Raw genomic sequence first — 16,920 nt, 5'->3', positions numbered from 1 at the left:
ATAAGATAAATATGTATATATAATACTTGCACCAAGTTTCACATGCAATTCATATAAATATAATTATACAATATATACTTACAACAACTATACTTATGGTTTAGGTTTCGGTATGCATTTTGGTGAGGATGAAAACAGAAACATTTCAAACATTTCGTATTGATATTTCATAGAAAATTTAAAACAACGACTCTGATCATTAGGTATAAGTTCCGCCCACTGTTTGATCGAATGAACCTAATCCCTGATCTATAAAAGCCTCCTTCATTGATATGCCAAAAAAGACCTATGCAAATGATTTTAGAAGCCATTCAACATGGGATCAAAACCGCTCAAGCCAAGTGGGCCTCTCTACAGCTACTAATCAGATGTCTATTTTTTTTGGAAATTGATATTTCCGCCCCCTTTTAGACCAATCCACTACAAGTTGGAGTGGATTAGTCTAAAAGTGGAGCGGAAATATCAGCTCCCTTTTTTTTTCTCATTTCATAAATCCACTCCTTTTTCAACATTTCCACCTCTCTTGTTCCTCAGTAGCACTCTTTTTCCTTAGAATAGCTCAACATTTCACCTCCTTTTGTTTGCCTTTTTCTTCACTCAGTAAAAGACTAACAAAATGAAATGTTGAGAAAAAGGAAGGTGGAAATATCATTTACTTTTATAGCATGCAATTTCTACAAGCTTAAAATAAAGGGGAGTGATAAATCGACTCTCATGTGTCTTTCTCTCTCCTCTAGATTAGAGAGAGAAAGAGGAGAGAGATAGACACATGGGGAGTCGATTTATCCATTTGGGGAGTCGATTTATCCATTTGGGGAGTCGATTTATCACTGCCCAAAATAAATAATAAAAATTGTACATTAAAAAAAAAAGAAAAAAGAAAGATGTCCATCTCATAGTGGCGGAAAGCCTTTTTATCTTAGAAGATTAAAGAAAGAAAAAAAAAATACAAAATTCAGCTTCAAAATGATAAGTTGATAACCCCACTAAAAAAGAAGAGTAGGGTAAGGGGAGATGGTGGTTTCATCATAACTCGTAAGGTTCATGCAAACTTATTTTAATATAAAAGGTAGAGAATCCAATGCTACCTTAGAAATTTGGAAACAAAAAAAAATTGTAATTTTTCACACACTATAGGGCCAATAGTCCCACTCGTCCCTACCATAATATGATTCCTTCAATCATTCAAAGGGCCAGGGAATCGAGACTAGCTAGCTAGGAAATTCTAATCCATTAAATAAAATATATAGTTTCTAATATTTTAGAGAAAAGATACATATGTAGACCATGCCCCCTGCTATAATTAATAAAATCCCCCTACTTTATTATTTACTTAATTTATTATTGTTACATTTTTATGATGATATTTTATTTGGGTGTGTGGTTGGGCCTTTGTGAAACCAATGGCTAGGATTGAACCTATGAGCTCAAGATTAATTTGAGGTCACGAGATCGAGTCGTCCCCAATCTTTAGGTCATGGGTTTTTCTCAAATTATTATGATAGATTAAACTATAGAACGAATGTTGATACGCCGAAGCTTCGGTGTATAAACCCATAACAATTATCCATCGGTGCGTCGCCTATCAATCTAGACCATCTAATGGTTAAGCCATGTCATGGATTGCCACATTTAAAATGATCCAACCCATCGAAAGCAAGCAACTTTCATGATATTTCATCTCAATCAGGAGATCCAGATGGATGGGGAGTGTGGAATTATTAGGCGATCGAGATGGGTTTTACACCAAGATCCTGAATATATTATCATGCTTCCTATATTAAAACTACGGTTGAATGTTAGTACCAATAGAAAATATTTACTTGGGAGAAATGCACCATATTAATTTAGAGGGTGAAGTGACTCATGAACTATTGAGCTTTTCTCTTTGTGATGTTTGAATATGTGTGGAATTGGTGGTGCTTAAAAAAGCATTGATGTTGAATGCTGATCTTCTATTCCTTTCTTTATTTATCACTGTCTCTCACCATTCATTTTTCGTGTTCCCACATGGATGTATACTCTACATTCGTGAGGAAATTTGTCACACAAAAAAAGATTATTTGAAATCGATCATCACCATGTTATAATATCGCTTAAATTGTTGGGGAATGATATTACCACGCCCTTTGTTTTGATTTTTTCCTAAAATTGCCAACATTTACACTAAAAAACCATGAAAGTATGTTTATAAATCATGAGACGTAGGTGACATGATAGATAAGAAAGTAAAGGCTAAACCCTTGATGAAAAGTTCCTTATTTAGAGGTATATTATCAGAAATTGAAAGTTCCTCTAAATAAAACTCGAACCTTTGGTTGAGTTTCTATTCATGTGTAATTAAACAATGGAAGAGTAAGAAATTTTGGCAAAGTTTTTTCGGCTGAAACTTTTTTAGAGAATTCAACCAATCCTAAGAAGACTTAGGAGAAGAATCACGTATTTATCATTAAGGACACTTTGCACATTGGTCACATGGGAGGGGAGCAACCTTCAAATATTCAAGAGTGAGTCTACCCAAGACAAAAAGGTCATCCTCAACGTCCTGGTCAAGTTGGCATGTGCTACAGGACTAATCTCCGTTCTCAAGTTGGCATGTGCTACAATTATTCCACCCAAGAAGTCAAGAACAACGTTTTTTTAGTTTGTTCAATCCCCATTTCCTTGTCAAGAGATTCAAAGATGGCATGGATGGATGAGTTAATCCCCCTAGTCTATGAGGTCCATGTGCTACAATTCAATTTTCTTACATGGTTAGCAACCATGAATTTTTTTTTTTTTCAAGTAATACTATCTCTAATTTTCCCCCCATGGATTCACAGAGATTACATTATCCATCTGGAATGCAAAGTTGCATGTGCTCTCCTTAATGGACTGAGACTTTCATTTTGGAACACATAGGGGACCAGAAATTACAGACAATGTTCTGAGAATTATTTGTGAGAACTATTATGTAAAAATCTTGTAGCAATAGCAATTCCAGAGGGTTGTGTTCCACCGTTGGTTACCTGAGACTTCCACCGGCGATCTCCAATGGGTTAGAAAAGCATGTGGTTGTTAGATCAAAAGCCTTCAAATGAAAAGCCAAAAATTACATGGAAGAAACAGTCCAAATTCAACTAAAGATGTTATATTTAATCAGATTATAATACCGACTGGTGTGATTTTTGGGCCATTGTAGATCGATGTAGGGCTCACCAACCAAAGCTGGGGCCCACTATGTTATTAGAGATCCAAGTGATGGGCCTAGGATTCCTTTGCTGTCGGATCATTTTGCAAACCAATAGTTTTAAACATACCAAAAAGCTGAACAATCTTCGCTCTTCAGCTCCCAAACTAAGGAGCTTCTAAGAATCTGTACAGGAAAAAAAAAAGTGGAAAGAATAAATAATTCAGCTCATTTCTGCATTAGATAAAACCAATACAAAGTGTGCTTAAAATTTGCGATATTACAAATAAGATGTGGGAAGAACCCTTTTGAGAGAGACCATGTTGCTATTGTTGCTTCTTTTGTTTTAAAGTGGAGAGACCATCTTGATTCGAAGCTCTAATTATAAACAGAACAGTCTCAAGAAGCATTGCACAGACCAATCCAAAGGTGCCCCCAGCAATATTCTGCAATAACAAATCCCTAATTTTTCAGTAAGAGCTTGAAGATGAAAGATAATACTTGAAGAGAAAGCCGCGTAAGTGCGTTGCCCTGAAATCAGCCTTCCACTCTTCCGTGAAGGGTTGTGATTAAAAAACATGCTTTTTAGTGAGATTAATCTCAGCCCTTTAGAAAAGAGTGAGAGGCTAATTTCTAGGCGATGCACTTAGGACATGTTTGGCCCCCCATGAAACATTATTTCATGGAATCTTAGCTTCACAAGTGCTGAGAGAAGGGCAACGGGGGTGAGAGAGGTAGAGAATTGAGAAGGTATGAGTGAGGAGAGGATGAGAAATGGCCGAAAAAACAGGGAAAACAAAATAGAGTTTTTGTTTTCCTTATTTCCTAGCCACTTGGCACCATCTCCTCACTCATGCACTCTTATTCCCTGTTCATTTGAGATTATGGCCAGCCCCTAAACCGATTACTGGTCTCAAAATTAATGTAATTTGAGTCCAATAATCGGTTTTTAGGCTCACCATCGGTTTTCATAAACTCAAACGAACAGGGCCTTATTCCATGAAATAAAATTTCATAGTTACCAAACATGGCCTGTTACCAAACATGGCCTTAGCTGCGACGGAGGTGAAACTTTTCTATATTTGGAACAGTTCATTTCTTCCAAAGATAGTTAGAAGACACTACAGGAATATCATAAAACCTATAGATGAAAGAAGAACAGAAGTGTCGAACATACCATAGCAGCACTGTGATCAAATAGAGCTCTGAATGTAGCATATCCAACCAAATAGCCAGTGAACATTGTCACCAAAACATGCAGACCTGTAAATGGACATATTTGGCAACCATGAACATTGTCACCAAAACAAAAGATAGAGTAATAAATGGACAAGATAAAACTTAGGAAATGTTTTGCAACCATGAATTTTTTTTTTCATGGAATATTAGCTTACAAAGTGTTGAGAGAGGGGTAGGGAAAGTGGGAGAGGGGGAGAATCGAGAGTGCATCAGTGAGGATATGATGCTAAGTGGCTGAAAAATAAACTCTATTTTGAGGGGACTTTTTCTTTCCCAGTATTTCAGCCACTTCTCACGCTCTCCTTGCTCATGTCCTCTTAATTCTCTACCTCTCGCACCCTCTTTGTCCCTCTCCCACCACTTGACAAACTGATATTCCATGGAAAAAACTTTCATGGCTGCCAAACATGGCCTCTGATCACCTTTGTCACAAAAAGTGGTGGAATATAGAATTTAGGATCCAAAATTTACAGTTACAGTTACTAAACATTATGGTAGTTGTAAACTGCAAGTGTTAAGGTCCTGTTTGTTTTGGATTTTGAGAATCGATTGTGAGTCCGAAACTGATTAAAACAAACACAGCGTAAGGGAACAGTACTCGTGAAGCAGATGTACGTGCTCATAGCACACTGACAATAAAACCAAAGGGATTGCATTGGCCCGAGCCTGTGATAGTATCATAAATACTGATCTTTTTTCATTTTGGGCTCCCAATTCATAAAAATTCTTGAACTTTTTATATCAAAAATAAAAAAATTCAGATTCAATCTGTGATCAACCATTATACTTGGATTCAAAATCATAACAGTTAAAAAAAATAAAGCACTACACTATTCAATAGGTGTTCAAATCATTCATTTGAATAAATTGAAGCCCTTCTTATTGTATGATCAATGATATGGGTTCTTTTTTTTCGTCAGTAATTTGGGGTTTGGCAGACCCCAACCTGTGTTGATATAGAAATTCTTGATGAATGGAGGAACAATATCACCAAAAAAAAAGAAAAATAATAATTAGGCATATAGAATAGAGAGGAGAGTGACTTTTCAATTCACGAAAAACTAATCAAAAGCAGCTTGATTTAAAAAAGAAAAGAAAAGAAAGAAAACATTTCCAGTTGAACAAAATAAATCCTTACCAAACCCTATCTGATCTTTGTACAATGAGAAAGGTTCCACTGTCTGCTTCCTCGGTTTGATGTCTTTCACAAGTTCCTTGTACTCATTCCTCTCCACCAATTCTGTGAGCTTTATTAACCTCTTCTTCAGCTCTTCGCTCTAAAATTTAGATCGAAACCACAAAACATCAAATCAGCCATGTCAAACAGAAACAGAAAACACATAAATTAAAAACAAGACAAATATTTCCTTTATTTCTGCACGTTTACCTTCTCTCTAGGTTTAGGACTAGAGAAAACGAAATCAGAGCCAGAGAATAGATGGAGAAGCTTAGGTCTGACAGAAGTAGGAGATTCAAACCAGAGACTCCTTAGGGATTTGTAGGGAAGCAAGTCTTGGGATAAGAGATCCGAAGCAATTCTTCGGAGCTCGTCCTTGAGATCTTGATTTTCTGCCACAGAGCGGAGAAAGAAACGAATGGTTTCGTTGTTTGCAACTACCAGACCGTTCAACTGTGAAGGCTCGTCCTTGCTCATGTTTTTTTCTTGGTGCTCTCCTGTTTTTTCTTTTCTTTTCTTTTTTGTGGGGTATTTTAGTTTTGCTTCGAGCAATATTAACACGCGCTGGTTTTCAATTCAATTACTTAATCAAATAATGGATTTGGGTCCAAATTAGTTCATAAGACAGGAAATCTCATCTAGAACAAACTTAAGGGAGGGCATATTAAATGAATCTGATAAGTTTCTTGTCCCATTAGAAGCCGATTTGATCCAATCTCCAAAACAATAATCCTGCAATGATAGTGTAACAAGTAAATGAGATTATGAAATACCCTGCAAGTATATATTAAAAGAAATTTGGTTAGTTACACAAATTCAACAAGCAAAAGTCCAACATATCATAATGAAAAAAAAAAAGTCGAAAATCCTTTATGTAATGGTTAGGATTATTCAATATCAGTGATTTTTGTATTATGGTTTTAAATTTCCACCGAAACCGATAAGAAATGACCGGAATGTTTCTGTTTCCATCCCCGTCGAAACCAAAACCGAAACGACCAAAGTGCATAAACCAAAATCGTAAGAGTAATAGTAGTATACTATATCTGTATGTATTACATAATTACACATGGGAGATGATTTTTTCGCGCCCCCACCCACGAAGGATAATGCGCCCCCTTTTAACGTGAATTGTGGGCAGATTTTAACGTTTTTTTATGTCGCATCACATTAAAAGGAGGCGCATTATCCTACAGGGGGGGTGAAAAAATCATCGCCCTTATATATTTATATTTATACGAATTGCATGCAAAATGTGGTGCATGTATAAAATATATAAATATTTACATCAATTACATGTAAAATTTGGTGTTTTTAAAGCGTTATGGATGGTTCCCTTGCTTATGTGATGGTTGTGTATTTGTGCTTATTCTAGCATTTTCTGAAGTTTCATCTTTAAATTCTATCATTTGCATATATTTCCGTGATTTTAAAATATTTCTTCTGAAATTTCCAACTGAAACCAAAAGTGTTCCGCTTTTGTGGCAACCAAAACCGAAATAGAAACCATCATTTAAAACCGTTTTCATAGTACATATGGCTGTAAAGATTGGAATTTCACTACTCCATAATTCACTGTATTATAGATGGGCCATAGTTGGGGGTACAGAGGCAGCCTAAATTCTTAAACAACTCTGGAACATCTTGGCCAAGCAGAATTCATAATAGCCATCAAAGTGGGGCCAAAGCCTGTTAAGCTTACAGTGCAGCCCAACAGGCCGAACCCATTTGCAGGCATACACTTAGAGCTACCCTAATGAAGCCCATTTGCACCTTTAGACACCATTAAAAAATACACATTGATCAAAGGATCAACGTTGTCAAATCACTGTCCTTCAAATGCATTGTTAAAAGAAAAATGCGACAAGTAATATGACAAATGGAAGCTGTTTCTTGACGAGACTTCACGTGGAATTAGGAATTCTATGTGTAATCAATAATAATAGCACATCAACTTGGGCCCGATCCTCTAGCTCAATGGTTAAGGCTTTGTTCCTAAACCTAGAGGTAAGTGGTTCGATCCCAGCTTACCTACCAAAAAAAACTTGGGCCCGAGCCTGGCTCCAACCAAACAGGTCCAACCCATTTGCATGCATACAATTCGCTACCCAAACTAAGCCCATTTACAGCTTTAGCAACAGCTCAGCTCAACTCAACTCAACTCAATAAAGCCTTTGTCCCAAACTAGTTGGGGCCGGCTAAATGAATCCTTTAGAAAAACTTCATGAAGAAGGTAAAAGGAATCTACTCGGCTCTAATCCTGGTTCTAGTTGGGTTCTTCTATGTGGGTCATTTTCTTCCATTCTATCCTATCCAAGGTCATGTTCTCTGTTATGGTCCTAGCTATCAAGTCTTTCCTCACTGTTTACCCAAGTTTTTGTCGGTCTGCCCCTACCTCTTTTTACTCCATCAATTTGGCACGAGTTGCCTCTTCTCACCGGAGCATCCAAAGGCCTACGTTGGATATGTTCCAAACCATCTTAAGCGATGCTCTCTCATCTTCTCCTCAATTGGTGCCACCCCCACCTTTTTACAAATGTCTTCATTTTTAATTCTATCTAACCTTGTGTGGCCGCACATCCATCTAAGCATTCGCATCTCCGCTACACTCATCTTACGCACATGCTGCTTCTTAGTGGCCAACATTCTGAGCCGTATAGCATGGCTGGCCTCACAGCTGTCTTGTAAAACTTTCCCTTCAACTTGGAAGGGATTTTATGGTCGCACAGAACTCCTGAGGCAAGCTTCCGCTTCAACCAACCTGCTCTCATTATATGGTTAACATCCTCTTCAATCTCTCATTCCTTATGTAGAATTGAACCAAGAGAGCGAAAGATAGCCCTCTTAGTTACCTCCTTTCCAGTCATATTTACCACATCCTCATCCCGCCTCCTTATATTACTAAAGTTGCATTCCATATATTCAGTCTTAGTCCTACTCAGTCTAAAACCTTTAGATTCCAACGTAGTTCTCCATAACTCTAATTTAGCATTTACTCGTGCTTTGGTTTCATCAATTAATACTATGCCATCTGCAAATAACATACACCACGGCACCTCATCTTGGATACCCTCTGTAAGCTCATCCATAACTAGCGTAAAAGTAAAAAGAAAGGGCTTAGAGCTAATCCTTGGAGCAGTCCTATTGTAATTGGAAACTCAATAGACGTGCCATCCGTGGTTTTGAGTCTTCTGACACTAGTTACTGCTCCATCGTACATATCCTTAATCACATCAACATATTTAGTAGGCACTTTTTTCCTTTCAAGTAGCCACCACATAATACTCCTGGGAACCCTATCATACGCTTTCTCCAAATCAATGAAAACCATATGAAGGTCCTTTTTATTTTCTCTAAATCTCTCCATTAACTGCCTAATCAAGAAGATAGCTTCCATAGTCGATCGTCCGGGCATGAAGCCAAACTAATTCTCTAACACCTTAGTCTCTTTTCTTAGTCTATGCTCAATTACCCTCTCCCAAAGCTTCATGATGTGACTCAGTAGCTTAATTCCCCAGTAATTGGTGCAACTCTGAATATCCCCTTTATTCTTATAAGTAGGTACTACTAACGTACTCTTCCTCCATTCATCAGGCATCTTCTTAGTCTTCAAAATATTGTTAAATAATCTAGTTAACCAAACCAAACCCACATCACCCAAGCATCTCCAAGTCTCAATAGGAATATCATCAGGCCCCCTAGCCTTACCTAATTTCATATTTTTCATAAGTACTCTTACCTCTGATATTCAAATTCTACGAACAAACCTCCGATTTGTATCATCAAAAGCGTTATCGAGTTCTCCCAAATTCGCTACAGGTTCTCCATTGAACAACTAATCGAAGTAACTTCTCCACCTCTCTTTAACCTCGTTTTCTTTTACTAGCAATCTTTAATTCTCGTCTTTGATGCATTTTATATGATTAAGTCCCTGCTCTTCCTTTCTCTCATCTTAGCAAGCTTGTAGACATCTTTTCACCCTCTTTCGTCCCTAACCAGTGGTACAAATCCTCATATGCCTTGCCTCTAGCTCCCCTTACTGCCTTCTTAGCTTATTTTCTAGCCAATTTATACTTCTCAATGTTCTCCTCATTTCTACACTTATGCAAACATTTATAACACTCTCTTTTAGACCTAATCGCCTTTTGGACCTCCTCATTCCACCACCGTGTGTCTCTAGACGGCGGCCCACTTCCTCTAGATTCTCCAAGTACCTCCCTAGCCACTTTCCTGATATAACTAGACATCCCATTCCACATAATATTAGTCCCCTCGTCAAGACTTCAAGATCCTTCTTTAAGCAGTCTATCCATAAACATCTTTAGTTTTTCCCCTTTGAGATCCCACCACGTAGTCCTCGGATGTCTAACATCTCTATCTTTTCTCCTCCAACGTTTGATGCATATATCCAACACCACCAGCCTATGTTGTGTGACTAAACACTCCCCGAGTATGACTTTACAATCTTTACATGCAGTTCTGTCCTCTCTCCTAGTGAGGATAAAATCTATCTGGCTACAGTTGTTGCCGCTGCTAAAAGTTATCAAGTGTGAATCTCTTTTCTTAAAATTGATCAAAGGAAAGAAAACAAAAGGGAATTCTCTTTGATTGGACTGGTAATACAATTGGACACACAAACTCTTGGAACAATTCAATGGATGATTCAAGTGATCCTCACGTTGACGTGGTATTTGCAACAAGAATGGAGCAGGGTCTGATCCTGCACTTATTCGGATAAACCAATGACGAAGGATGGATGTTGTGAAGAATTGTAGTTCAAGTAAATCACAAAATTTCTGGTAATGTTTTGCTAGTGTCTTTCTGTAACTGGAAGGGGTGCCTCAATTAAATGTGGGATGGGCTATTTATATATGAAATCTGTATTTTCAGCCGTATCTTGGAATTGATTAAAGGTCATTGGTCATCCTTTGATTGATGTATTTCACATGTAAAATTGCCATCCGATAAGCGCAGGTCTGGATTGCTCAATCAAACAGATCAAAGGCCTAGATCAAGTTGTCATTTTAAAGATTGAAATGCAGTAAAGCTAAAAATCAGCTTTGCATCAACCATATATGGGAAAACAGTTTATGAGCTCGAGCTCAGATAGCGTAAAAGCTCATGTGGGCCCACATTTTTGGGGTGATCCAAAGCATTCATTTGAACATGGTTTTAAATTCTGGCCAAAATACCGAAATTTCGAATTTCGGTTGGGACCAAAACCGAAACCACCAAAATCCGTAATTTCGACCAGTTCTGAAATTTCGGGAAAATGTGATTTTTTAAGTTTTTTTCCCCAAAATTTGGCCGAAATTACCAAAATTTCGGTACATTAATGAAATTTTCTTCTTCTTCTTTTGTTTTATAACCAAATTTTGGCCGAAATTTCGGTTTCGGTCATGTCTGAAAGCAAAACCAAAAGAGAAATGAGACTACAAAGAAAGACATGAATAAGAAAGAGGGTAATGGGAGGAAAGAATGGAAGAGGATGGTGAAATAGATGGTGGAAGGTGAAGAAGGGGCAAAAAGAGAAAGAGGGGGAAGATGTGACGAGGAGGGAAGGAGATATAAGAAAGAAGAGGGAAAAGATTAAAGAGAGATGGAGGAAAAGGGAGGGAGATAGATTGAGTGAGAAGGGAGAGAGGGGGATTGGAAGAAAGATGGAGGTCAATCAATGAGAGGTCGATTGGGAGAGAGAAGAGAGGGGAGAGAAGATCAACCAAGGGGGAGGCCGTTTTCTCTTTCACATTTTCTCAAGTATCTACTACTTTTGGTGGGGGTTCATGGATATTTATATTGAGGGGTGTTTTTAGATTAAGTCGTGGGCCCTACGATGACCAATAGAATGGGAGGAAAACAAGTATAAGGAGTTTAGGTGTTTCAGGCAATAGGATAAAGGGTAAGTGGGACATGGGTAGAAGGTTATAAATTGTGGTTTTTTTAAAGGGTAAGTGGACCATGGGTAAAAGGTTATAAATTATGGTTTTTTTAAAGGGTAAGTTGGTGATGTGGACATTCCTCAAATCTAGGTTAAAAAAAATGTTAATAAATCAAATAAAACAATACATAAAAGGAAAATGACACATGTTGAATAGTCCAATAGAAAAAAACTAAATCTAATGGCAAAAAGGATGAGAGGGGCTTTAGGAGTACTTCTGGAAAGGACGAGGACGGTCTTGGTAATTAACAAGATTGGGCTCAACAAGGCACATTCATCGAATATTGCATTTGATCGATTGAACGTAAATTTCATACCTACAGTTTGGGGTATTTCTTAATGCAATGGTTGATATGGATCCATCTATAGGTTTATAAGAGTTAACTTCATCTTTAGCTTCTCGATCATGTACGTGATTGTTTCTTTCTTTCTTTCTTTCTTTTTTGGTGGTGGTAGTGTGGGTGTGTAAGCTGGGATAGAACCTCTGGCCTCCAGGTTGAAGAACAAAGCCTTGGCCATTGAGCTAGAGGCTCACTCCCTACGTGATTGTTGTTATGATGGCCAGTAGGACAGATAAGAACATTTAATCAAAATGTAGAGATTGATAATGCATGTGTATTGTTGAACCAACAAGATTTGAAGTACTTTGACGTGATTTCACGTCTTTGTTCTCTCATAATATTTGTGTGGCCCCACAATAGCCCCACTCCCGCCAGCCTTCGCATTAGGCTTCTTTTATGTCCTTGATTTTTGTCCTTTAGAGTGCCTTTGATGTTCGACATGAACCTTTTTTCCCATCCTAAAGGGCTTCATGGTGAGCGCCACCAACCATGAGTGACTCAAACAACATTTAGTAATTTAATTTTTTAAACTTTCTTTCTTAAAAATTGGTGTTACTAAAAAGTTTAGGACTTAAGATTGGACATGGACTCACCCAGTAATCTAGATGAGGTGGAATGATCAAGTCAATGTGTCAACTTGCCAAGAACAAATTTTTCCATTAACTTCGCTTGTTTTTTCATGTTAATGATTTGAATTGGCAGGGTCAAGAATAGTTTGAGCTTTAGTGTATGGGACTGACAGTGCAAGCTTTTAAGCATTGGTTCTAAAGATATACATGACTCAATTCTTCATCATTCCATTATTTACTCCAACTTAAGATACTACATCACTTCACTTTGTCTGCTCTCAAAATACTCATCATTCAACTGTGCTCATGCATGACAGGGCATTACCGCATTAGCTCAAAAGATCTGACATGGCGGGGCCAAGAGGCCGAAGACTAGTTCGAGTGGTAGTGCATATGACTGACAGTCCGAATTTTTAAGCATCGGTTCTAAAGATCCAAGTAGCTAACTCAATTCTTCATCATTCAATTATTTGAATTGGTAGGGCCAAGACTAGTTCGAGTGATAGTGTATACGACTGACAATGCGAGTTTTTAAACGCTGATTCTAAAGATCTAAGAAGCTAACTCAATTCGTCATCTTTCAATTATTGTATACGACTGACAGTTATAAGACTAACAGTGAGAGTTGTCAAACATTGGTCCTTGAGATCTAAGTAGCCAACTCAGTTCTTTATCCTTCAATTATTTGATTTGGTAGGTCCAACTCAAAGAGTAGTTGGGTCTGCTTGCACCAATCCTCGAAACCTCAACATCTGAGGTTTAAGAAACAATCTAATACATCACAACAAAGAAGAGAATTGGTAATAAGTCTAGGACTAGTTCAAGTAGCAGTGCATAAGACTGCTGCATTCTTTCTGTCTGTCATGGCCAGATCACAGCAAAAGGATAGCATTCTGTAGACTTTTGCCACAAGATCCCAGACCTTTTAAAAATCATCCTTATCTTTAAGTGTACCTGGAAAACCCCAAGACAGCCCAAACCATTTCAGAATCATGTTCCATATACTCCTTGCTAATATGCAATGGACGAAAATGTGACCGACAGACTGAATTGATGGCAAGGATTTCTATTTAAAATTTTCTTTTTGAAAAGCATTTCTATGTAAAATATTAAACATAATAATATTTAATTTTTACAACCACCTCCACAGAAGAAAGAGGCCTTAATGCCAATGCTACTCTAGCTAGGGGGTACAGCTTGAGTAGGGTTAGGTTCTTGTTTTGCGAAACGATGAATTGATTCGACATGAACTCTGCCCCATTTATAGGTAAAATCTCAACATGAATTTCCAAGAAAATGAGCTAAATTTCCCCTTACTCTAACCCCACAAATTCCAAACATTCCCGAGAATTTGTTATTGGGTCTCTCATAAAGGGATTGGCACAAGCAAGAATACAATTGAGAGATTGATATACGCAACTCGTGTAGGAGGATGCCATAAGAAAAAAACGGATTAGAAATTAGAAACAAAGACATGTTGTCACAAAACAACTGATTTCGAAGAGCCTCCATGTGCTGCCCACCTCATACATGGCTTCTCAAACTTATAAGGGGAAAGAGTGAACAGGGTTCTTGCATAGGGATCTAGCCTCTAAATACATAACAATAATGGTTTTGCAACCTCAATTCACCTGACTTTGAACAACAATTAGCAAGATACCACTTGAGAAAATGAAATTCAACTTTAGCGAAAACTTATAAAGGAGGGGAGCTTCAATGCAATCAAGCGGGGAAGAAGAGAGAAGGTTTTAGAGAAAAGAGAAAGTTGACAAAATATCCAGCTGCTTTTATTTTTTTATTAAATAAAGGTATTCTGGTAATTTAGTTGTAATTCGGTAATTAATGGATAGTTTTTGGGAATTATTCGTGGATAACTCGCAAAGTATTCAAAATATCAACCCAAAAATCTCGACAAGGGTCCAATCATGCATGTATCACATACCAAGATCTTAGACCGAAAATGGCATAAAATTACAGCAAAAATCCAGCAAGAAAAAGGTGGATACACTCACGCTCAAGTTTGTCAACTGTGTAAAAACAGCCTAGAAATTCAATATTTCTCAGCCAGAAGATATCCATGGAATGGATTAAATACAGAACTTTTAAAACCTTCAATCATTCAATTCCATACACATGCATAATCTAACTCTTCCTGACATAATATAGTTCCTTCGTATTGCACCACATCTTAACAATAAAAAAAAATCACCTTTGTTCATCACATAATCTCCCAAAACACATCTGATCAAACCCAAAATAACCATATACAAAACAAATCAAACTCCTCAGAAATCTCAGAACACAATCAGAAAAATAGATATGGCAAGCAAACATGAATGGTGTTTTGTTAACTACATACTCAATTGTAAAGACAGTGTCTTAAAATCACAAACGAAACACACCAATAGTTCTTTGCTCACGACAAAATCTCCCAACTCACATTCAAAACACAATGAAACATAACCTCTCAAATCCAAACAAGTGGATCTAAATAAGAGAAAAGAAATAGCATTAAATACGAGTTCTTAGGTAACCCTAGTTCTTTCAATAAATCCAAACAACTAAAAACATATAAAAACGGCATCAAGAACACCACAATTCATAGATCTAGAGAGACAAAAACAAAAGAGAACACTAGATCAGATAAAAAAATGCATGCCCTAAAAGGCCATGAATGCAAAAGGAAAGAAGAAAATGAAGATTCCTTGTGCGTAAGATCTTCAAAAACAAGAGAATAAGAGGCATCAATCCAATCTATAAAACTCAAACGAGCAGAAAAATGAAACCCTAAGAACCTAAAATCAACCAAAACTACAAAAATAAAACGAGATTTATCCGATAAAACGAGAAAAATGAGACATACCGTGAAGCATCTGAAGATGAAGATGAAAAGAGAAATTCTTACAAGATTTCCTCGTGTTCTTAGTCTACCCGATGACGCGCGAGTAACGGGAGAATATATTTGACCACCGTTTTCACATTTCCACCCCTTTTGTTTGTCTTTTCTAAAAAGGGAATATTACACTTACACCCCTTGTAGTTTCTGACACATACACTTCTAACCTTGCATTTCAGAACGTGACAAGTACACCCCTGAAGTTACAATGGGTTTTTTTAACGTGACGGAGTAAACGGCAAGGTGAAAATGACTAAAATGCCCTCGTCTTCCCCCAACTGAAAATGAGATGGATATCGTGGGTATTGAATCTTGGATCTGTTGAGCCTTAATATGTGAACTGAAATCAAAATACTTTAATAAAAGTAATAAAAGAATAAAAAGAAACAAAACAGTAACTTGGATCTAAATCCAACGTAACTTGAATCACCAAAACACTTCAACGAATTGTTGAAAACCCCTATCTCAAAACCATGAAACGCATCTCATCTTCAACCTGGATACCTAAAAATATGCTCCAAATGTGCAGGCCTAAAATCCACTTTGAATCAGCTCCAAGCCCACTTCACTCATTTTCAAAACCATTTAAATCCAGATTCAATACCATATCCATCTCATTTCAATACCCATTCCAACCCAGATTCAATACCAAACCCATCTCATTTCCAAATCTATTCATGCCTAGATTCAGTGCCAAACCCATTCAAATTCAGATTCAATACCATATCCATATCATTTCTATACCCTTCCAACCCGGATTCAATACCAAACCCATCTCATTTCCAATTCTATTCATGCCTAGATTCAGTCAAACCCATTTAAACGCAGGTTCAATATCCCATCCCTCTTTGAAATACATCTCTCGGAGCCCAATTCACCCATCCAGATCGATAGCTGCTAGAACCCACCTTCGCAGCCACCCAACTTCGAAACCCATTTTGATTCCTTCACACTATCACATATCTTATTTCAGGTATATAAAAAAGCTCATTCATTTGCCTTTATCCTTGTTTCTTATTTCCTGGTTTTTTTAAAGGTTCATGACCTTTTGCTTTCAGGGTTTCTCAAAAAGTACGGTAGGCCCATTCCACACGATGATCCAAACCGTCCATTTGTTCAGCCATGCCACAACGTAAATGGGTTGTGCCGGAGATTGCGACGGCGGCCGTGATGAAGGAAAGGGCATAACCCTAATCCCTCTGCAAATGTCTTAAAACCAGTGAGGGTATTTCTGTCCTCAAAATCTTAACCCAGGTTAGTTTGGGCCATTCCGTCGGGTTAAACTAACGGACAGTTCATGGAGGGGGTATACTTATAACAAAATACAATCTCAGGGGATGTAGTTGTCACGTTTTGAAAGTCAGGGTTAGAAGTGTATGTGTCAGAAACTAGAGGGGGTGTAAATGTATTCTTCCCTTCCAAAAATTATAACATTTCACCTCCTTTTTCATATTTCCACCCCTTTTGCTTGTCTTTTCCCAAAAAAATACAGCATTTTCAAGTCTCAACCCCTTACTTTTGTCTTTTCCAGCATTTTGAGGAAAAGACAAACCAAAGGGGTTGGGAATGCTAGAAACTTGGGTGAAAATAT

The 16,920-nt window shown here is 37.5% G+C and overlaps 1 protein-coding gene across 9 annotated transcripts; it reads right to left on the bottom strand.

Moving 5' to 3' along the window:
• Positions 1 to 2,741: 2,741 nt before the first annotated feature.
• Positions 2,742 to 15,450, bottom strand: LOC143848114 (uncharacterized). Of its 9 annotated transcripts, none has more exons than XR_013235314.1 (7): positions 15,297 to 15,450; positions 5,796 to 6,317; positions 5,547 to 5,685; positions 4,347 to 4,432; positions 3,489 to 3,615; positions 3,153 to 3,355; positions 2,742 to 3,070 (listed from the first exon to the last, which is right to left on the bottom strand). XR_013235314.1 is itself a non-coding variant. In XM_077356941.1 (6 exons), the coding sequence occupies exons 2-5, from the start codon at positions 6,060 to 6,062 to the stop codon at positions 3,496 to 3,498; spliced, it is 612 nt and encodes a 203-aa protein (XP_077213056.1). In that variant the 5' UTR covers positions 6,063 to 6,317; positions 15,297 to 15,450; the 3' UTR covers positions 2,742 to 3,355; positions 3,454 to 3,495. The 9 variants fall into 9 exon arrangements, 4 of the variants coding, with proteins under 4 accessions (XP_077213056.1, XP_077213057.1, XP_077213053.1 ...); XR_013235316.1 differs by having other exon boundaries at positions 2,742 to 3,028; XR_013235313.1 differs by having other exon boundaries at positions 3,157 to 3,355.
• Between the last annotated feature and the right edge of the window lie 1,470 nt (positions 15,451 to 16,920).

Source organism: Tasmannia lanceolata, unplaced genomic scaffold, assembly GCF_043159265.1.
Source record: "Tasmannia lanceolata isolate RefF3 unplaced genomic scaffold, GAP_Taslan_0.1 ptg000016l, whole genome shotgun sequence".
In the NCBI taxonomy this organism is placed as follows: domain Eukaryota; kingdom Viridiplantae; phylum Streptophyta; class Magnoliopsida; order Canellales; family Winteraceae; genus Tasmannia; species Tasmannia lanceolata.
Note: the sequence above shows the minus strand (reverse complement) of the source record. Positions and strands in the feature narration are given on the sequence as shown.

What these genes read in the sequence shown, in the direction of transcription:
- LOC143848114 (XM_077356941.1), bottom strand. Translation starts at nt 6,062, where the DNA reads ATGAGCAAGGACGAGCCTTCACAGTTGAACGGTCTGGTAGTTGCAAAC. An exon ending in CAAAGATCAGATAGGGTTTG is followed by an intron (nt 4,433 to 5,546) that starts GTAAGGATTTAT and finishes GTCCATTTACAG; the next exon opens with GTCTGCATGTTTTGGTGACA. An exon ending in TTGATCACAGTGCTGCTATG is followed by an intron (nt 3,616 to 4,346) that starts GTATGTTCGACA and finishes TTGTTATTGCAG; the next exon opens with AATATTGCTGGGGGCACCTT.